The 21,961-nt window shown below is 43.1% G+C and overlaps 2 protein-coding genes across 3 annotated transcripts in view; one reads left to right on the top strand and one right to left on the bottom strand.

Annotated features, from left to right (window-relative positions):
- The first annotated feature begins 581 nt into the window (after positions 1-581).
- LOC126999312 (uncharacterized) lies at positions 582-9,282 on the top strand. 2 transcript variants are annotated; one of them, XM_050861761.1, is made up of 3 exons: positions 582-927; positions 2,434-2,520; positions 3,063-9,282. In XM_050861761.1, the coding sequence occupies exons 2-3, from the start codon at positions 2,461-2,463 to the stop codon at positions 8,808-8,810; spliced, it is 5,808 nt and encodes a 1,935-aa protein (XP_050717718.1). In that variant the 5' UTR covers positions 582-927; positions 2,434-2,460; the 3' UTR covers positions 8,811-9,282. The 2 variants fall into 2 exon arrangements, with proteins under 2 accessions (XP_050717718.1, XP_050717717.1); XM_050861760.1 differs by having other exon boundaries at positions 582-940.
- The window catches only part of LOC126999315 (adiponectin receptor protein-like), a 34,394-nt gene continuing 21,568 nt past the window's right edge, over positions 9,136-21,961 (bottom strand). The window contains exons 4-7 of the mRNA XM_050861769.1: positions 20,702-20,897; positions 18,959-19,146; positions 14,373-14,566; positions 9,136-13,861 (exon numbers count right to left, since the gene is read on the bottom strand). Of these exons, the coding sequence (XP_050717726.1) occupies positions 13,712-13,861; positions 14,373-14,566; positions 18,959-19,146; positions 20,702-20,897 (728 nt within the window). The 3' untranslated portion in view covers positions 9,136-13,711. The remainder of the gene's footprint in view (positions 13,862-14,372; positions 14,567-18,958; positions 19,147-20,701; positions 20,898-21,961) is intronic.

Genomic DNA, 21,961 nt, shown 5'->3' with positions numbered 1-21,961 from the left:
GCACCCTTGAAGGTCCCTCCCCCGAGCGCCGTTCCCACTTCCCTGGAGGTTCCAATAACGCGGCGCCCAACTTCTTCTTCTTCTTCTTTTTCCTTGGAGCTGTAATTAACGCTTTGTATCGCTTCTTAGGTGTGAAGTATAGAAGTGTTGAGCAAGATCTAAAAAAAACTTTCTTTAGATCTTGGTGTTGAGAAGGAGGATCTAAGAAGCGATACAAAGCGGAACAGGTCAAAGAAGAAGAAGAAGAAAAAGGTCATCGATCTCTTCTGTTTATTCACACACTTTGCTTTTCAATGATGCTGTATTACTTAACTTTCCTCACTGTAATTCACTATCGCACTATAAGTGGGTTGACAGGCAGACGGAAACTATATTATAGGCCTACTGCCTCGAGACGCTAACTTAGCAGGATACGAATATGAGTAGATCTCTATGCATAACTCTCCCAATCTCACACATACACACACTCATACTATGTTAAATCAATACAAAGAGCAGCAACAAGTTAATTAAGTGCAGGTCCCTTTATATGCAATGGGTAAGAATCTACAGTGACACCACAACCCAATATAGCAAGCTGAAAAAAACACTTGTGGCGTATATTAATAATCAGAGGAGTAGTTAGATTATCAGTGCAATAACTATAAAGCTATAGACAATCAATTCACTTTACTATATAATAACACCTAAATTTGTTGGTCTAAATATGTTGGATGCATGTGTGTCATGTATCAGACAATAGCGAGTTTATCACCCATAATTAGTCAAACAAGTCATTTACGTATACATATGATAACAGAGGGTAAAGAGTAGATAATAAACCCCATAATTACCTAAAAAAAAAAAAAAGCGTATTATCAACGTTTTAGAAGACTTTAGTGGTCAACGTTTGAGTTCAGCCTTGAGGAGGGAGAATGAAACGCTGAGGTGATTATAAAAGGTAATTTGAGGTGTTTTCCCTCATTAAAATCAATTACACTCACCCAGATATTATTTCTCACCTTTGGCTTCCTTATTCTGTGGTAAAAGAGTGAATCCTGTGCCTAAATACGGTGTTATGAGGACCATTAAAATATGGCGGGAGATTCCTGTTTGTTTTTGTCTCAGCTGATGGGGGTGTGGGTCATATTTTATGCTTTTATTTAATATTCTAACTTATTTTTCTGCCTTTTGGGGGTGTTTTGTGATGCTGGTGCTGAGTTTTCTGTATATTCTTGCTCACACACCTTTGGATATTTAACTTTTCCAACCTTTAAATATTCGAACTTCTAACCTTTAAATATTCTAACTTTTCTACTTAGTTAATTTTATGGGGTGTCTTGTGATGCTGGTGCTGAGTTTTCTGTATATTCTTGATCACAAACCTTCAAATATTCTAACTTTTCTAACCTTTAAATATTCGAACTTTTCTACTTTTTAATTTTCTGGGGTGTCTTGTGATGCTGGTGCTGAGTTTTCTGTATGTTCTTGATCACAAATCTTTAAATATTCAAACTTTTCTAACTTAAATATTCTAACTTTTGTAACCTTTAAATATTCTAACTTATTTTCATTTTTATTTTATTTAAGGGTGTTCTGTGATGCTGGTGTTGGGTTTTCTGTATTTTCTCACCCACAAGCCTTCTAATATTCTAGACTCTCTAACTTTTAAATTTTCTAATTCCTTTAACTTTAAAATATTCAAACTTATTCATTTAATTTTATGGGGTGTCTTGTGATGCTGGTGCTGGGTTTTCTGTATATTCTTGCTCACAAACCTTTAAATATTCTAACTTCTAACCTTTAAATATTCTAACTTTTCTACTTATTTAATTTTATGGGGTGTCTTGTGATGCTGGCGCTGAATTTTCTGTATATTCTTGATCACAAACCTTCAAATATTCTAGCTTTTCTAACCTTTAAATATTCTAGCCTTTCTCACCTTTAAATATTGTAACTTCTATTAATTTTAGGGTGTTCTGTGATGCTGGTGCTGAGTTTACTGTTATTTTCTCGCCCACACGCCTTTCAATATTCTAAACTCTAATTTTTAAATATTCTAACTTAAATTTTCTAACTTTTCTAACTTTAGAATATTTATGAACTTTTTCATTTAATTTTCTGGGGTGTCTTGTGATGCTGGTGCTGAGTTTTCTGTATTTTCTTGCTCACAATCCTTTTAATATTCTAACTTTTTTAACCTTTAAATATTCTAAGTTTTCCAAGCTTTTAATATTCTAACTTATTTATTTAATTTTATGGGGTTTTGTGATGATGGTGCTTGGTTTCTGTATATACTCGCTCACAAACCTTTAAATATTCTAACTTTTCTAACCTTTAAATATTCTAAATTTTCTAACAAATATTCTTACTTATTATATTAATTTTAGGGCGTTCTGTGATGCTACATACATATATATAAGGCCTCCCATTCCTCCCCTTCCGTCCTTGCAGAGAGAGGCCTGGAGAAGCGGGGCAGTCATGGGGGAGGAGGGCGTGTCTCCAAGGCAGCGGCTGGCCCTCGCCAAGCAGAAAATTAAGGTGGGATGTGTGTCTGCTCGGAGGACTCAGTGGCTGGGTGGTGACATTGTTATGGTGCCTTGAGATTACAGTGTGCAGGAAAAGTATATATGCAATTAGTTTGAAGGGTACATGAGATGGACATGAATAATTAGTTAATAATGTTCATAAATTTCCATACAGTTTCATTTCTACATAAAAAGTACATACATTATTTGTTTGAAATGCACATAAAAAGCACATGCCAAATTAGTTTAAATTGTGTGCATTGAGTACCTAAATATATTAGTTTAAAATATGCATTGAATAATTCATGTAAATGAACAATTAGTTTAAAATGTGCATGAATAGTACATAAATAGTTTAAATTCATAAGAAAAATATATCAGCCTCTATTTATCCGTCTTTGAAATATTTTAGTTTTTGATAATTTAGATAATTAGGATGTCTTAGCTTACTTATATATCCTAAATTTTTTACTTTAAATGATAAAGTTCATGGACTCCATATAGGAATGTTTCATTATAAGTATTGGAAAAGTTACACCTTGCTGCCTCCTTCAGGTATGGGAAGGCAAATACAAGGCCACCTATGGCTGCCCCCCTGACCGAGAGGCAATGGCCCAGGCCCCTGAGGACATCAGACACGCATACAAGACCTACCGCTACTACAGGAAGGCCGTGACGCAGCCAAGCGCAGACAAGAGCTCGGCAAGGGACAAAGAGTTGCTGCACACCTCCCATGATGCCGGGGAAACAATCTTAGAAAAGGACAAAGAGGCAACAAGCACAATACATGACGAAAGAGAAAGCTCAACAAATGATAAAGAAGTGTTACGTTACTCTAGTTCAGGCGATGTCAGCCACCACGTGTCTGTGTCAAGTACTGATGATCTAGTCACTTCTCAAGATGGTAACACACACAAGGAAGGCAGTGCAGGGCAGGAGGTGCTTGGCGTGGCAGGTGGTGATGTTTGTGACCTTGATATGAGGCTTAAGAATGACGTTAATGGCTCTGTAGTCTCAGAAATCAAGACTCAATCTACCAATGTTAGTGAGGCAAAGACTTGTAATGCCACAGTGACAACAGGTAACACCAGTCCGACAGGCGGGACAGGTAACACAACTCCTGCCACTAAGTATGCTAACACATCTTCTGGCACCTGGGGGACACACCTGAACAAGGAGAGAAATAGTACTAAGAAGGTTAATAAGGACTTGTCACTGTACACCAAGATGGCCGAGAAACTTCGCGCCAAAAGCACCATCAAGATGAGGAAATCCTTGAGTCGAGTGAGCAGGCCGCAGGTGAACCCATTTTCTTCTCGGTCGAGGGTATCAAATGGAAGTACTGAAACGTCCAATGATTCGATTGATGGTTGCAGTAATGACTCAAGCCTCAGTAAGATCAAAGCTAGTGATGAAGAAACCTTACAAGATATTAGTCAAGTTTTCGCCTCTGAAAGTAACGAAGTATTTGACGAAAGTTCTTTTGGCACCGTTGATGAATTACTACCAATGAGTGAATCTGAAGCAATGGAAGACAGTTCTAACAAAGAATTCAACCCATTTAGAGAAATTAGGGAGCAATCAACAAGTATATTTGATGCACTGGAAGCCAAATCTTTAGAGGGTCTAATGGGACCAAACTTTGTCAGCAAACCAAAGTCAGTCCCGAGTAGCATACCCGACACAATGGAATCAGACACCTTTGATAAGGCTCCTAAATACCATGAAATCACAAGCAGCCAGAAAGCACCAGTCGTCCAGCCCATTAGCGTCCTGTCCACCCTGGGCCAGACTAACACCTCTGGCCTGCTGGGTATCAAGAAAAGGGCATCACTTAACCTAGCCTGGGTGGAGCGCTATACAGAAGCGCCACTGGAGGGCAGTGTAGCTATGGAACAAACTGTGCCGGAGGAGAACTGGAAAATGAAGTTGATTGACAAGGAGTGGTCAGAAGATGCTCAGGAGAGACTACAAGCAGAAGAGCCACTGGTAGAAGAGCAGTTCAGTGATGAGGATATGTTTTCTATGCCCAAGACTGCACCCAAGTCTACAAAGCCACCCAAGTCTTCTTCAGTGATGAATGCAATGAAACCCACAAGAATAAATGTCTCGGCCAAAAACACCACTTCCAAAAAACCTACAAAACGAGCTTTATCGAATGTAAACTTGAATGCCTCCAAACCTACAAAAACAAACGCCAAGGTGCCAGCCAAAACTACCAAGAGAAAGGCGCCGGCAGTAAGGAAAACCATGAGTAAAACAGCTCAGAAGAAGGAAGACAGTCCCCTCCCAACACCGAACAACACTGGCAGGGTGCTGAGGACAAGAAGCACAAGAAACACCCCCAAACCTGACTACGCTGAGGACACGGATGAGGAAGATTACAACATAGATACACCTACACATGGAAGACAGAAGAGAAGAATGGTGGATGAGGATGATGACTTTGACTTTGAAGATGGAGAGCAGCCAGAGGAAGATTACATTACCACTCCTATAAATGGAGGGCAGAAGAGAAGGATAGTGGAGGAGGAGGAAGAGTGGCAAGACTCTGGAGATGGAGCACAGCCGGAGGAAGATTACATTACCACACCTATAAATGGAGGGCAGAAGAGAAGGATAGTGGAGGAAGAGGAAGACTACCAAGACTTTGGAGATGAAGGGCAACTTGAGGACCGGGAAAGAACCAGTCCATTCGCATTTGAGGAAGAAGAGAACATCGAGTCTGAACCAGCCATCAGTGAGGTCTGCATGAGGAAGAGGAGGAAGGTAGAGACGATAGAGGAGCTGGAGGAGCAGGGAAAGATTCAGTCCCAGTGGCCGCCTCCCAAGAAGAAGAGAGTAGCAAGGAAGAAAGCACCAAGAGGCAGACCCAGGAAAGTAAATAAAGAGAACTCACCGAAAATAAAACCCAGAAAAGTAGATAAAGAAAACTCGCCTAAAATTAAGAGACCAGTTAGGAAGAGGAAGATAATACATCCCAGAGAGGAAGATGATGAGGATGAGTTAGAGGTGGAAGAGAGAGGACTAGCTGTAGATAAACCAGCCCAGCCATCAGTTCCGAGTACGGCTTACGATGAGACGGATGATATTGAGTCACATGGCAAAAAGAACACCACTACGAAGGGAAAATATCTAACAGGGAAGGAGCGCTTGATGAAGAAGGCCGCCACTGGCTCCCTCAACAACAACTTTGTGCGTATCAACCTCAAGAAGAAGGTTTACGTCCGAGGCAAGAAGACCATGAACGGCGGAAAGTACAAGAGGCAGGAATGGAAGAAAAAGCAGCTCATGAAGAGTGCCGAAGGAGGCGACCCCGCTGCGATGAAGAACCTGACCTGCTTCAAGTGTGGGGACTTTGGACACTGGGCTCGGAGCTGTCCAGGGAAGAGAGGTGACAAGCTTACACCTCTTGAAGATTATGACGAGAAAGAATCCACATTCCTCAGCCTGGAAGAAGCTGCCTCAATGGCCTTGGGTGTTAAAAATAAACAATCTGGGCCTGTAATTAGTAGGCTGTATCCTAAAGCTGCAGAAACAGAGAAGGGCGATGAAACCACAACACCCGCTTCTGATAATAATACTGAAGCCGGCACAGGCGACACCATTGCCCCAGAACTACAAGAAGCTGCTGGAGACACAGAAGAAGAAGAAATTGAGGCAGCATGTAATGAAACTCAAGCTACCTCTACCAGTGATACAGAATGTTTGCCTGATGGTGAAAACAACACAACCAATGACCCAGAACAAGACAACAATAGTCAACAAGCAGCCAGTTTAGCAGAGTATGACTTCATGGATGCTGATGATGATGATGACATGTTTGGTAATCTAAAGGAAGCAGATTTCCAGGAGCAGGAGCAGCCAGGACCGAGCAGCTCACAGGAGACCATCACCAGCACACCACAATTTGGCAGCTCACAGTCCTACACCAACCCCTGGGAGGAGAGACCCACTGTGGACCCTCTTTACACCCTGGAGGAGGATGGGGAGGTCATTGCCACCACTGAGGAGGTGCGCGATACCCTCAGGATGTTTGGCTACCCGTCATTTAGAGCAGGGCAAGAGGACGCCATTATGAGGATCTTGTCAGGCCAGTCCACCCTCCTTGTCCTCTCCACAGGGTCAGGGAAGAGCTTGTGTTACCAGCTCCCGGCTTACCTGTACGCTAAACATCGCTCGCCATGCATCACGCTCTGTGTCTCCCCGCTGGTGTCCCTTATGGAGGACCAGGTGTTGGGGCTGCCGAGTTTTTTAAAGGCTGTCTGTCTCCACACCCACCAGAGCCCCACTCAGCGGTCCCAGGCTCTCATGGCCATACACTCCAGAGCTGCTCACATCCTTCTGGTGTCCCCCGAGGCAGTGGTGGCAAGTCGTACTGGTGGAGTCCTCGGCACACTCCTCAAAGAGCTTCCCCCAGTGGCCTTCGCTTGTCTTGACGAGGCTCATTGTGTGTCAGAGTGGTCCCATAACTTCCGACCGTCTTACCTCAGAGTCTGTCAGGTCCTGCGGGAGAGGCTGGGCGTCAAGACCATCCTGGGACTCACCGCCACAGCCCGCCATGCCACAGCACATAGCATAGCACGGCACCTCCTCATCTCTGACTTTGACACGGGGGTGATCCGAGGCACCAGCGTCCCAGACAACCTGCAGCTGTCTGTGTCCCGGGACCGTAACAGAGAGGAGGCGTTGGTGGCGCTGCTGCAAGGGGAACGGTTCTCCAGCTGCTCCTCCATCATCATCTACTGCACAAGGCGGGACGAGTGCGAGCGTGTGTCCACCCTCATCAGGACGCAGCTCCTCGACCCTTCAAAGATTGACGTCAAGAGTAACTTAAAGAGGCATCGTGGCTTATCCTTTGATGCTGAAGCCTACCATGCCGGCCTAAGCTCACACCGCAGGCACCAGGTCCAGAAGAGATTCATGTCTGGCAAGCTGAGGATCGTCGTGGCCACAGTAGCGTTCGGGATGGGCATTGACAAGTCTGACGTGAGGGGCATCATCCACTTCAACATGCCCAGGAATGTGGAGAGCTACGTGCAGGAAATTGGGCGCGCGGGGCGAGACGGCGAGGAGGCACACTGTCACTTGTTCCTGGACGACCAAGACGGGAGAGACATCCAGGAGCTCAAGAGACACATATTTGCTAACTCGATTGACCGACACACCATCAGAAAGCTCCTCAACAAAATATTTAAGCCTTGTACCTGTGCTAAGCTGAAGAGTCTAAGTTCCGGTAGTGAGGAGAAGGAGGAGGAGGATTTGACTATAGATATTCCCTCTTCTCCTGTGCACTCCTATGCGTCCAAGGATACAGATGCTAGGAATTCAGGCACAGCAGCAGACCCCTTCAGCGTACCCACCAGCTCATCATGTTGTCCCAGGCACGAGGTTGCCATACCCATAGAAGCTGTGGTGGAGGAGCTGGACTTACCTGAGGAGAACCTGGAGACACTACTCTGTTACTTGGAGCTCCACCAGGGAAACCTCATCCACATCCAGTCCCACGTGTACGCCAACTGTACCGTGTCCTGCTATGGAGGTCCTCGCCAACTGGTGGCTGTGAGCAGGAAGTGTCCTCCGCTAGCTGTTGCCATTGCCTTAGAGCGCCAGAATGGAAAGGATTTTACAAAGAGTAATAGTGTCTCCTTTCCCGTGGTGGAGGTATCGTCACGTATGGGGTGGAATAGCAAGATTGTGAAGCGCGAGTTGAAGGCGCTTGAGTGGAACACGCAGGGACTGAGTGTCGGAGGGAATGTAAAGCGGTCTGGCGCGGTGGTGGAGATGACCGACTTGTCCTTCCACCTTGAGGCTCGGGGGGATCTGAGTGACGACGAGCGTGACCGAGTGTTGGACGCCGTGTACCGACGGACCAAAGTGCAGGAGCTGGACCAACTCCGCCAGCTGCACTACACCTACCAGCTGCTGCGCTCTGTCTCCCACAGCACCATCCTCTTCTGCTGTGACTCAGTGGACCAGGAGCGCTGCGACAGGCTGCGGACTGAGTTGAGAGAGTACTTCAGGAGTGATGGTGCTCTGTCCGAGGTGGAGGTGGAGGATAAGGGGGGCGTGAAGCCAGAGGTGGAGTGTGGCATCAGGGGCAGCGTGCGTTCCTTCCTCTCCACCTACAGCGACCAGCAGTGGACAGGACGTGCAGTGGCGAGGGTGTTCCATGGCATCGGCTCGCCCAACTACCCGACGGAGGTGTGGGGGCGGGTCAGGAGGTTCTGGCGGCAGCACCTCAACGCAGACTTTAATGCCCTGGTGAACATTGCCACACAGGAGATACTGAGGTGTAAGTAGGTGTGGGAATAAGGTGCTCAACCATGCTTGAACACCTCGCCACTTCCTCATATTTCTTTTTTAATGCCTATGGTTTTATGATATTACAGAATTTTGTAAGTTTCTTTTAAAGATTATTGAAAATTTTGTAAATAATTAGTTTTTACTTGATGTCTAGTGCTCTAGTATCAAATACATACAAATGTTCAATGGAACATTCAAATAAATAAATGTACACAAAATTTCAAGCATGAAGGAAATATATCCATTGCCATAAATCATTGTACATTGATCATCATGCTTACCCGGTTCAGTGCCTGTACATAAACTCAAAGGAAACCAGACATATATTCATTATAATATATTTCCTTTATATTTTCATTACAGTGTAACAAACAATGAGTGTGTTCCGGTTGTAACATTTGTCTTCCATATAAACTGTGACATGACAAATTAATATGTTGTGAGAAATAAATAAACCTACCTAGATGTTCCTATGCAGTATGATCTACCAGTAAAAGCATATTGAGAAAACATGCCGACTATTAAATGATAATTTCCTTTGGCCAGGAATATTTTTGTTAAACCATCAAACTTTGTTCATCACATGTTGACTTGCACTGTATTGGCTCTACCACAAGAACAGCCTTGAAACCAAACTGTACTACACCCACACCAAAAGCAAGGACTCAAAAATCGCATTCTTGTTGGGAAACTAAGGAATTTGCCTCATCAAAAGGAGTTCTGGCACAAAAAATGTAAGCACACTGCCAGCCATTACTAAATGCTGAATACTGACAAAACAGAAGCCTCAAGACAACGTTTCTTCAACGTCCACTCAACCTGCTGCCCCAGGAACCCTCGTCTCCAAGCTGCATCCCTGTGCTGCGGGACTCAGGGAGCCGAGGGTGAACAACACTTCACTATCACTCACTCCCGGTCAACTGAACACCCTGTTGTTGATGGTTCGAGCACAACTGTTTGTGAGGAGAGTGGGCTGACAGCTCTGAGGAATGTCAATGTACGTTGGAGTCTGAAGCCTAATGCCCAGTGCAATGCCCTGAACAGCACGACCCTGGATCAGCAGTGTGCTCCCTTCCTGCTTGTCGTGGCCCGCGGGTTGTGTTTTGACACAGTGATCGGGGGCAAGTCACATGACCTCCTGGAAATGTTCAGGATCCTTAACCTTTACAGAATGTCGAGTAGGTGTGATTTTATCACTTTTAAGGCATGACAAGATGGTTGAGACATGTAACTCACGTCCCAGATGGCTTGTGATTGATGATTCTCCACATGAATGAAGGTGCCAGCACAATAAACATCACAATTGCATTTCAACCTAGACAAAAGCAACTTCCAGCTATTGATGCATAGCTGGATACAAACTGTATGAGCAAAACAGATTTACATTACTGCAGGGCCCACTATGACCACCTTACGCTTCACTTCCTTACATAACATGCGAACCACTTGGCTTACACAAAATTTTAATTAAAGGCAGACAAAGAGAGGCTGAGGGTATGGTGGGGGAGGCTGTTAACTTTTTAATGTGGAATGTAAGGGCATATGAAAAAACTATTACAATCATATTAGCAGACAAGCTATACTTTTTAAAGAAACACTCACTAGATTGTAATAACATGGGGACAAAACATAGTACTAATAATATGTTTCTTACGACACACAAATGATTAAAGATCACACACAAACACAAAAGAAGCTATTCATTTGCTTAATGCTGAAAAATCGGACAATTTTTTTTACTTCCATCAACTGGGAAAATGATAATACTTGATATTTTTAGCTCCGTTGTTGCAGTGCATCCACCAGCCTAGAGTTCCTGCTGCCCTGAAGGTAATTATAAGAATTGCCCTCAGAACTTACAATCTGATGTCGACTCCAGCAAATATGAGAAGGGTGTAAAAGGACTGCTGCAAGTCTTCCCACGGGTCTGGCAGCAGCAGTCCATGGGGAAGTAAGGCGGGGCTAATGATTATCAAAGAATCCACCTGGCAGTGATCTTCTTTTACTCTATGTCCACCATCTTTTGATTTTAACTGTTAGCCAGTGATTGAGTTGTGAATGTGAAGTTGTTCTGACCAGCCTCGAATCAGTAAGAGAACCAGGACAAAGGGATCCAATGTGTTGTAAGGTCACTGAATAAGCTGCAGTCATCTCTTCAGGGTAGGATTAGGTGTGTGTATTTTCTGTAGCTCTTGATAAGGATATTAACCAAACAGAGGCTGTGGGCATTCATGTCCTGATAACTCCACAGCTTCAGTCTTTTACATGAAGTTCAACTGTACATGCACACCAGTGTCACTTTTCCTGCACCACACATCAGTTTCAACGTGATATGTATGACTCTTCCCTGTTGCCACTGCTGCAAGAGTTACCGTGTGTATACGTACTCATTTTCCCAACACATATCCACCTGTCACACTGGATACACATTGTTACCATCAAAGCTTTGTGAAACTAACACATTGTTGGTAATGTTTGCCAACCTCGGACTTGATAATCTCACTTGGTAAGAGTCAGTGTTATGAGGACAACAACACAAGACCATCAGTGGTATTTGTTGCAAAAAGCACCCTCCTCATGTACACACAGATGAAGTGTTTGTAAATAAATGATTCACAGGTTATTGAAAATGATGCAGTTTTCCTTGCTGCTTACAGCTATATTTAATACCCAGTTTTGGAGCATAAATGTAAGTACCATACAGACTCTTGCAGTAGTTGCCTTGCTGCCATATCAAGATGATCTCCATTTGAAAAGGGATTCAGGGAAACATCAATTTTATTGATGTAATCAATAAGAGTTGCTGCTGTCTTAATTTTCATGAATTGAATTTAGTCTAACAAATATTCTACAATAATGAGTGAAGTGCATACAAATGGTTGACATCAGCAGATCAGGATGTGAATGAAAAACATTTACCATCATGTTAAGGGCTTTTCTGTGGATGCTGTGCCTGCCTCAACCTGTCACACAAGGGTGGGCTCCAGGGTTGGAAGGGCAGCTTTTTCTCCTGACCAGAAGCTTTGCATAAATGTGTATCAATGCTGGGCCAACAATTTCAATGTTGGAGATCTAAAACATTCATATACATTATCTGGATCCCATTCCTTTCAAGAAAACATTACAGAAGCTCCAAATTCATTGTTTGTAACAAGAGTAACAGGTGATATGGAGAACTTGAATTGGCTGAGTTCTCCTGCAAAAGCTCATTAATACTACAGTATGCACTGTACTTTCTGGGGACAAATTTTGTACTTCATGTTCAGAGCTGTAAGCAGCACACCAACAGTCTTGGAAGGAAATATGTTCCCTGTTCAACATAACAATGGAAGTAATGATGGAGAGCACATAGTATACAAGAAGACAAAAGTACAAAATAAAAATAACAATGGAGGCAGCAAGCATTTATAAACATTGCCTTCCACTAAATACTTTTCTTAGCAGCTGCTAGACACCTAACAGAAGTTTAATAATAAGGATTATCTTGTATATAAATGCTTCATTCCTAAACATGCAGTCATCCACATTTCATTGCGACAAGTTATCTTACAAGGTACCATAAAGGAGGGTTACAGTAACAGATTCCCTAGCTAGCATCTTTACAAGTGGCAGGCCAATACAGCAAGGCATCAACGTGCAACAAAGAAGCTTACACTGCGACAACGCTTTCTTGTAATGTGAACACAATCATACCAAGACTGCCAGAAAGTTTCACGTTGTTAGTGTTGGTGTTGGCATAACTCTAGTATCACAAGGCGTGGAAATGACCATGTGCTGTCTGGCTGGAGGGTGCTGGTGGTGGTGGTGGGGACCCTCCTCTCAGGGGTTGATGGGAGGCTGTGGTTGACAATCTGTACACTTCCAATTAGCACACATAGCAAGGGGAAATATATATACTTTTAAGATTTAACTTGGAGTATGAAAATTATACTGCTGTCAAAATAGTGAAATGTTTATTGCTTTTTGTGCTAATACTGAATTTTTTTGCCTCAGTATATTTTCCAACCAATGTCAAAGTGTTAATTAATCTTTATTTTCGACAAGATTCATTTTTAACACCATGCTTTGTTTCCAGAACAGTTTACATATTTCCCTTTCATGATTACTGATTGGAATGGTGGAAGTAGATTAGCAAGCACAGCCTTATTTCCGCTGCTCCATCAGTCACTGGTCGGCTAGACAATGCTCCGCGCCTCTACGTAAAGTGACATCATTATTTGAGTCCCAAAAAGCTGACACGGACAGAACACTCAAACTTAAGGCTGGCAAAATGATTGAAGACACAGTTATGAGCCACCAGCTGCTACTGTTGCCACCTCAGCATGACACACACACTCCTCGCTGATCTCCCTCCTTGATGATGGTGTAGAAATGCTGGGAATGATGAACCAATTTTTTTCTTCAACATAAATACCAAGAATGATGAAACCATTTTTTTTCTTCAATATAAAATGCTGTGAATGATGAACCTATTTTTTCTTCACTTGTTTCAGTGAAATCACCGGATGCCCGTTTTGTTTTTTCTGAACAGGGACTTCTTAAATTCTGTCAGGACCCTCCGGGGTAACACATGTAAGCTTAACCATCAATAATAATAATAATAATAATAATAATAATAATTAGATATTGTATACCAGACATAAATAAAACCAGAAACAGGAACTAGCACAATCAACGGCAAAAAAATAATCTTCACATTCCACATCAACTTCTGCGACGACGATGATGACAGTGAAAAAGAGAGAAAACATAATAAATAAAATGAAAAAAGTGTGGCTTTCTATCTTTCTCCCCCCCCTCATGCATCCCCCTCCCCCCCAATGGGCCAGCCAGGGTGCGGCTCTCCCTCAGCCACACTCGCCCCCCCCTCCCATTCCTGCCACACCAGCAAGGCGGCCTCAGAGTAGCTCCTGAGTCTCCATGGCGGCCAGGTCCTCCGCACTGCAGTCCCCGTGCGTGAGACGGTACATGGCCATCTCGGAAATGCCGTGGTAGTGGACGAAGGCCGCCGCAATCACCAGGATGTGGAAGATTTGGTGACTTTGGAACTGAGGGGGAGAGAAGAAGAGTGGCGTGACTACTGGTACTGTTGTCTTTGTTGAGGGGACTCTGCCTCAAGAAATGGGAGAGCAAGCAAGAGTGAAAAACTGCTAGATAAAACTACCCACACTTCTTATTGAAACACTCCTCTTGTTTAATGGAAATACTAGATTAATACTTGATAATCACACTACAATCAGGGACATAATACTACTAATATGCTGCACTGCCCACTGAAAGACCGTGACACAAAGACAAAGAGCTTTATAACTGTGATGAGAATAGAGGCCTAGACTGATTCACTTACTTAAACTTATTCCACATCAACCTACTTATCCCTAGCATCCCTATTCATTATGGTGACATAGGAATACACTGGAAGAATAAGTATACTCAGTGATGAAGCTAGATGGGGGTGACTATTAACAATCACTCTACACAATAAGGTAAATAAGGATGACAATAAATAATTACTTTAAACAAAAAGCTACACAAGACCCGGGAGCAGTCATTACTTACCCAGAGGTCACACTTGCCGGGGAAGAACCTCTCGGGCACCCTGACGGCATAGAGGAGCGCGCCGATGACATAGAGCGCCCCCATGAGGATGAGCCAGCCCATGGAGGCTCGCGTGATGGCGTAGTCAAAGCCCTCGATCAGCGTGTAGTGTACCGCTGGGACGATGCCTGACAACCCGAAGGTCAGGAACACCGCTGCAGGAAGAGAAAGAACAGTGCTTTGAGTCTCCTTGGGGTGGTAAATGGCATGGATACAAACCTACTGTCTCTTTATTTGTCACTTGTTGTTTTAGGCAGCAGACAAGAGGCAAAACATGTTGCTTGATTACCTTCTCTGGCTCTGGATAAGGCTCGTTTGACCGAGTTCCACATGAAAGACTCTCAACAAGGAGAGAAGAGGCTCATAGGATAGGTAGGACATTATCAAGGTGGATCAGGACGCGGTTAATCGAGAGAAGGCAGAGCAAGCGTAAAATGAAATAAACTCAGCGATGAGCGATGGTAAAAGATTCCTCCATTTACGAGCCTTTCAGATCCCCTTTAAACTTGCTTACATTGCATATACATGTACATATAATCTAGATATTGGGATTAACAGGAACATCAGTAAATTGGTGGGTGAGAATAAATGGTAAACAAATGCAGGAAAACGTCAGGAAATTACTACAATATATAAAAATTTTGGGAATGAGAACAGAATTTTTTTGTAGTCTGACAGACTGCTAAAAGAAAAAAGTTTAATGGTTAACATGCACACCAAAAATTAGAATTATAAGAGAAAAATTCGGTTCCACATCTTGGTTAGTGAGAGACTGTAACCAGAACTAAAGCCAACATTCTCAAACATTTCGGGGTTTACACACCCTCATTTGATAAGGCTTTCATCGAGGTTGTTGTGGGTATTTCCATGGGCACTCATATGAACCTGGTGATAGTTTGACAAGACTTCTGCACCATGAACGTAAAGAACACTCATGAAAACCAGACTCTTCCCCACTGCGGCCTTTGGAAATACTTGTGGTAAAAGCCAAAATCATCTGAGAACACGAGCCTCAGAACTACATGTATATTTTCTGCAGCACCGCAAGTAGACTATGCTTTTGTATTTACCACTAAGCATGAAATTAAACCCTTCAGGAGCAGAGCAGAGGAGGAGGAAACTACAGCATCAAGAAAATTTTATGGGGAAAGAAGACTAAATGACACTGCAGAATTCAAGTTATAATTAAGAGACAGATAAATGAAAGTGAAAGGCCCTCATGCCAACCAACAGCCCAAAGCAGTAAAACATTTATTAGCCCGGTAGCAGCGGGGACCATGTTTCTTAATGGTCCCTCTAAAAGAGAACAATGAGAAAAAATCATCACTCACACAAACCATTTCATAATATATATCAAAGCATTAGTGATCAGTTTATGCATCATCTATTTTTAGGGGTTTATATCATGGCACAAATTTGGCCTGTCGCTGCTACATGGTAAAGCCACAAATTTGGCCCGTCGCTGCTATCGGGTTAAAGCACACAAAGAGAAGTTACAATTGCAATCACTCACCACAAGAAACTAAAGCATACAAGCACATTAAGCCACATTACCGGAGGACTGAACTCGCTATGGAAAGAGGAAAGTGCTGATAAGAACGTCAGACAACCTCCTGCATTAACCTTTGCTCGGGATTGGTAACACTGAGACTCAGAACCATTGGCATTACTCTGGGACATGGGTGAAAATAATGTGGCTCCTACTAACGAAGAACAAAATATCTTGACGGGCAATTTCAGTTCAGAACGTGATTGGGAATGTAAAGGGAAGCATGGTGGTACATTTTGGAATATAAACGGGGATTACATAAAAATTTGAAGGCGTTGGGTGATGTCATTTTTGGAGGATATGAGATGAGGGTATGCAAAATAAGTAGAGGAGGAGAAGGAAGGAGGGAGAGGGACAACAGAAAAATAAGAGGGAAACAGAAGCAAGATGACAGAGTAAACAGGATGAGAAGGAGAGAAGGGAGAGGAGCAATATGGAGAGAGGAGGGAGAGGAGCAATAGGGAGAGAGGAGGGAGAGGAGCAATATGGAGAGAGGAGGGAGAGGAGCAATAGGGAGAGAGGAGGGAGGAGCAATAGAAAAATAAAAGGTGGAAACAGAAGCAAGATAATAAAGTAGACAGGAGGAGGAGGAGAGAGGAGGAAGAGGGAGGTTTAGTATTACAATGGGAGACAATGAGGAGGATAGAGGAGTGAATAGGAAGCAGGATAACAGACCAAACAATAGAAGGAGAGAGGAGGAGGAAGGAAGTTTCAGATTACAGTAACAATGAGAGGATAAAGAAGGGAAATCAGAGCAGACAGTGGAACAAGCAGGGAGACAATAAAAGAGGAGAGAGTAGAAAAGTGGAAAAGGGAAACAAGCAGTGAAAGGAGAGAAAAGGAGACATAGTAAAATGACCAAAGGAAGTAGGAAATGAAAAAAGAGGAAGGAGGCATTGAAAGGAGAGAGAAGGAGGCTTAGTGTACAAGGGAATAGAAGAGAGTTAGTAGGAAGCAGGATGGGATGAGAGAGGAATCTTAGTAATACAGCAGACCATAGGAGGAGACCAGAACAATAGAGCAAAGAGGAGATAAGAAAGGAGACATGATAACTTAGCAGAGACAGAAAGAGAAAGAAGGAAGGAGGAGGCATGATAACTTAGCAAAGAGAGACAGAAAGAGAAAGAAGGAAGGAGGAGGCATGATAACTTAGCAGAGACAGACAGAAAGAGAAAGAAGGAAACTTGGCAAGAGCACAAAAAGGCAGGGAAAAGGAATGAGCATGAGGCTTGACTATGCTGAGGAATCTTGTAAACTGTGGTACTGGCGAGGTCATGAACACCTTGAGCAGGAAAACAGAGGAAGAGAGAGGAAGGGGTAGGGAGCGAAAGCAAGAGGGGACTAGGATTAATCACAAAGGAGGGAAGAGATGGTTGGGTGTCCTTAGTTGTGATCTGGGGAGAGATGAAGCCAAATACAATATGACACAATAAAACACACACACACACACACACACACACACACACACACACACACACACACACACACACATACACGAAAAAAGAAAAAAAAAAAAAGTTAAAAGTTCATTAATCAAAATTCCACATGTCCTAAAATCCAAACAGTCCAAAATTCATGCAAACAGGAAACTATAATTACACACATACACAAAAAAAAATCATCTGAATTCTTAAAGGCAAATAACTTATATATAAAAAAGGTGCCTGAACTCTGGGGTATAGAAAATATCCACACACACATACACAGAGATTAACCCTTAGACGATGGTGGAACTATATTATAGACGGTCCAAAATTCAGTCAGTCAGTTTTGTTAGGCAGAAATAAAACACCACTTTCAGATTGTGGTAAAATTAAAATACAGACGATAGTTAAAACATTTCTCATGCATCGTAGCTATATTTATGCTATGGTCCTAAGTTCGGCAGTGATTATACACAGACAATTCATTTTGGCTTTTTGGGGAACTACTCTTCAAATACTGCCACCGTCTTAGGGTTAAACACAAACAATAAGCCTCCTCGTCTACAGGTTAGGGCAGGAAAGCAACACGAACACTTAATTAAATGACACAACATTGCACACCTTTCCGTTCCCCCTAAAAAAACACCAAACAGGAACCAACATGAGTAGTACACTTAGGCCCACATTCTCAGACACTTCACAGCCTACACACCGGTATATAAGAATTTCATAGGAGTTGTGGGTATTTCCATGGGTAGTTTTATGAGCCTAGTGATAGTTTGACAAGGCTTACGTGCCATGAATGTGAAACAGACCCTCATGAGACCCCACCTAATCTCCTTTTTTGGCCGTTAACCCGGTAGCAGCGATGGGCCAAATTTGTGGCTTTACCGTGTAGTAGCGATGGGCCAAATTTGTGGCTTTACCATGTAGTAGCGATGGGCCAAATTTGTGGCTTTACCGTGTAGTAGCGATGGGCCAAATTTGTGGCTTTACCGTGTAGCAGCGACGGGCCAAATTTGTGCCATGATATAAACCCCCCAAAATAGATGATGCATAAACTGATCACAAATGCTTTGACATATATTATGAAATGGTTTGTGTGAGAGATGATTTTTTCTCATTTTTTTCGCTTGGAGGGACCATTAAGAAACATGATCCTCGCTGCTACCGGGTTAATAATATTTGTTGTGAGAACCAAAGGCGTCTAAGAATATGGACCTTGGCACTACCCTCCAACACTTTCCTTGAGAACAGTAAGAGGCAGCAAAAGAGAAGGTCACAAGCATAAATAATCTTAGCCTCAGCACCTTTAACCTGACAACAACTCCGACCACTTCCCTTGAGAATAAAACGAGGCAGCAAAAGGAAGGTCACAAGCACAACTTTCAAGAGGAGAGAGTATCAGGACATCTCTCCTTCCGAAATTGACCTCTCTTTCGGCCACTCTACTCTTTAATATAGGAGCACTGATTTGCAGGATTTTTTTTTTGTTTCCTTCTCTTTTTTTGCCCTTGAGCTGCTTCCTTTACTGTAAAAAATAAATAAATACATAAATAAATAAAAAAACTAACCTGCTCTGAGAGGCCTGAAAGTGGGTGTGCTGAACTTCTCCCACAGTGACACGACGATGGTGGTGATCCCAAGCAGCACCACAGCCGTCAGGTAGATGAGCTTGGGTTGTAGGTCGCAGTAGAAGCCGTAGTACAGCCATGGCACGAAGGAGCCCATGATGAGCAGGGCGATGCCACAGTAGTCTAGTCTGTGGGGAGAGGAAAACATGCAAAGGATTAAGACCAGCACTTTGGGGGCTCTCAATCAAAAGAGAAGGAAAGGGGGTGAAGGAAGTAAGGTAGAGAGAGAAGGAAGAGGGAGAGAATGAAAGAAAAGTTGGAAAGTTTCGTTTAGTCGGCGCAACATCTGTGGTCATATGCCGGAAAGAGACAGAAGGGGAAGGAATTATACGAGAAGGGAACAGATCCCAAGAGACAGCACACAACCCCCGATTAATACCTGGTACCCATTCACTGCTGGGTGGACAGGGGTGTAGGGTATCGGAAAAGCCGCCCAAATTTTTCCACTCCACCCGGGAATCAAACCCGGGCTCTCTTGGTTGTGCGGGAAAGGAAAAAGGAAGAGAAGAGAGGGAGAGAGAAGGAAGGGAAGGAAAGGAGGTGAGAGAAGGAAGGGAAGGGGAGAAGGAAAGGTAGAAATGATCTAGTATAGCAAACAGACATCTAACAATCATCATCATCATCATCTCATCGATGCCTGCTCCTAGGAGCTCCCACCAGGGGATGGCCACGGCAGAAGAGTTTCCATCTCTCTCTAAGTTTCTCAAGGATCTTTCCCCCCTCTCCCTAATGTACTCCTGTACCCTATCTCTCCATTCCACTGGAGGTCGTCCTCTAACATTCCCTCCCTCTATCTCACTCACATACACCCTCCTGGTCATCCTACTAACCTCCATTCATTCCATGTGACCAGACCACTTTAAAGTCTGTCGCTTCACTTCTTCCACCACTCCACACTTCTTCCCTACACACACGTGACCCATTCCAAAACGCTCATACACACTTTCATTACTCATTCCATCCATTCTACTCACACCACATGCACTCCTCAAATAACTCATTTCCACTGCCTGCACTCTAGATCTCTGACTTTCATTCCAGGCCCATGTTTCGCTTGCATATGTGAGGGTTGGTACATCTAACAACCATGACTTAAATGCTGTCTGTGATGAAGAATTAAATGTTTTCTTTTTGTATACAATCTTCCCTTGCTACAGGATCTTAGTAAACAAAGAGGCACTAAATAATATCTTCAGTGCTGAGTCAGTAATGAAGAATTATTCATACTATCTTTTTCTGTATGATCTTCCCTTGCTTTATAATCTTAGCAAACAAAAAGGCACCTAACTAAAACTTTAACAGTTATATACTTTCTTCTAACCACAGTAAACTTCAATGCGGTGTTAGTGGCATAAAAATAAGCTACCTGGAAAATCTACTTACATTGTGTTTGGTGTCATGTGCTTAACCCCTTGACTGCAGATTTCCCACAAGAAGACATCACCAAGCTACAGAAATGGAACTAAAAGTGGCTGCTACAATTCAATGAAGAAAAATGTAGTCATGCGCCTTGGGAGGGGATATCCAGCACACCAATACCACATATGAAACACTCCACTATCCACCACAAAGACAAAGAAACACCTGGAAGTAAATGTTACCAGGCTACGAGTGAAAGCCAAATCCGTGCCAATCACAGCGGACGGGTTAATTAAAACAGTGCTCCAAAGACTGGTTCCTTACTTGCTGAAGAGCTTGCCCACAAACTCAGAGTGGCAGGAGACTGTGTGGAAGGTGAAGGAGAGGCCGAGGCAGAAGATGGCGCCGATGAAGAAGGCCGTGAACACCAGCTTCTCCTTCAGGTCCACCTGCACCCAGTGTTGGCCCAGCGAGGAGCCCGTCAGGAAGTACACCATCACCCCGATGAAGGATATGCAGCCTGGGGGGGGGGGAGAGAAACAGTGACGGATTAGCGATTATATAAAACTCACTCATACATAAATATTAGACAGAGACAATTACCCCATTGAAGAATACACAGCTTATGGGAGAAGAGAGTAGAGAAAGGCTCATCAATTAGAGTATACATATATAGAATTTATGGAACTATATCTCTGTTCATTCGCTCCTACATAAAAATTAGCTGTTTCCAGAGACGAAAACCCCAATGAACGATATATAGCCTTGGGAGGGGGGGAGGTGAGAGAGAAACAGTTATGAATCAGTAATTATACACAATTCACAGTACTATATCTCTGTTCACATGCTCATACATAAAAATTAGCCATTTCTAGAGTAAAAAAAACACTGAATGATATGTAGCCTGGAGGGGTGAGAAACAGACAGATTATTAATTATCATAGATGTGTTTATGAAGTCTTGATGTAATGCCAAGGTGTAACACTGGTTTGGGGAATTGAGGCCATCATCTTTTATCCTTGTTACACTCTCTCTTTTAGTTTACTCTAAAGGTATTTATAGAACAATTCTGGTTCATCCTTACATATTTCCACTATGTTCTATTCATAATGTTTAAATCTTTCTCTTTTGGTTTCATTCTTTTCTAAATTTTCCATGCTGTCTATTTTGCTTGGCATCAAAACATCTTGCATTAACCCGGTAGCAGCGACGGGCCAAATTTGTGGCTTTACCGTGTAGCAACGACGGGCCAAATTTGTGCCACGATATAACCCCCCCCAAAAAAATGATACATAATCTGATCACAAATGCTTTGATATATATTATGAAATGGCTTGTGTGAGGGGTGATTTTTTCCCATTTTTCTCGCTTAGAGGGACCATTAAGAAACATGATCCCCGCTGCTACCGGGCTAAACCTTTCCAATTTCATTTCTTCTTTACTACATAGAATGGCACACATTTATCTATTCCTTCATTGTACACCTTTATTAAACAGTCATACAGAGATAACATTTCAACATCCCAACAAAAAGAAACACAGCCTTGGGTGGGTAAAGACAAGGAGCTTATGATGATGGAAGTG

The sequence above is a fragment of the Eriocheir sinensis genome, chromosome 16 (genome assembly GCF_024679095.1).
Source record: "Eriocheir sinensis breed Jianghai 21 chromosome 16, ASM2467909v1, whole genome shotgun sequence".
In the NCBI taxonomy this organism is placed as follows: domain Eukaryota; kingdom Metazoa; phylum Arthropoda; class Malacostraca; order Decapoda; family Varunidae; genus Eriocheir; species Eriocheir sinensis.
The sequence above is the reverse complement of the archived record's forward strand: the minus strand, read 5'-3'. Positions and strand labels throughout refer to the sequence as shown.

What these genes read in the sequence shown, in the direction of transcription:
- LOC126999312 (XM_050861761.1), top strand. Translation starts at nt 2,461, where the DNA reads ATGGGGGAGGAGGGCGTGTCTCCAAGGCAGCGGCTGGCCCTCGCCAAG. An exon ending in TCGCCAAGCAGAAAATTAAG is followed by an intron (nt 2,521 to 3,062) that starts GTGGGATGTGTG and finishes TGCCTCCTTCAG; the next exon opens with GTATGGGAAGGCAAATACAA.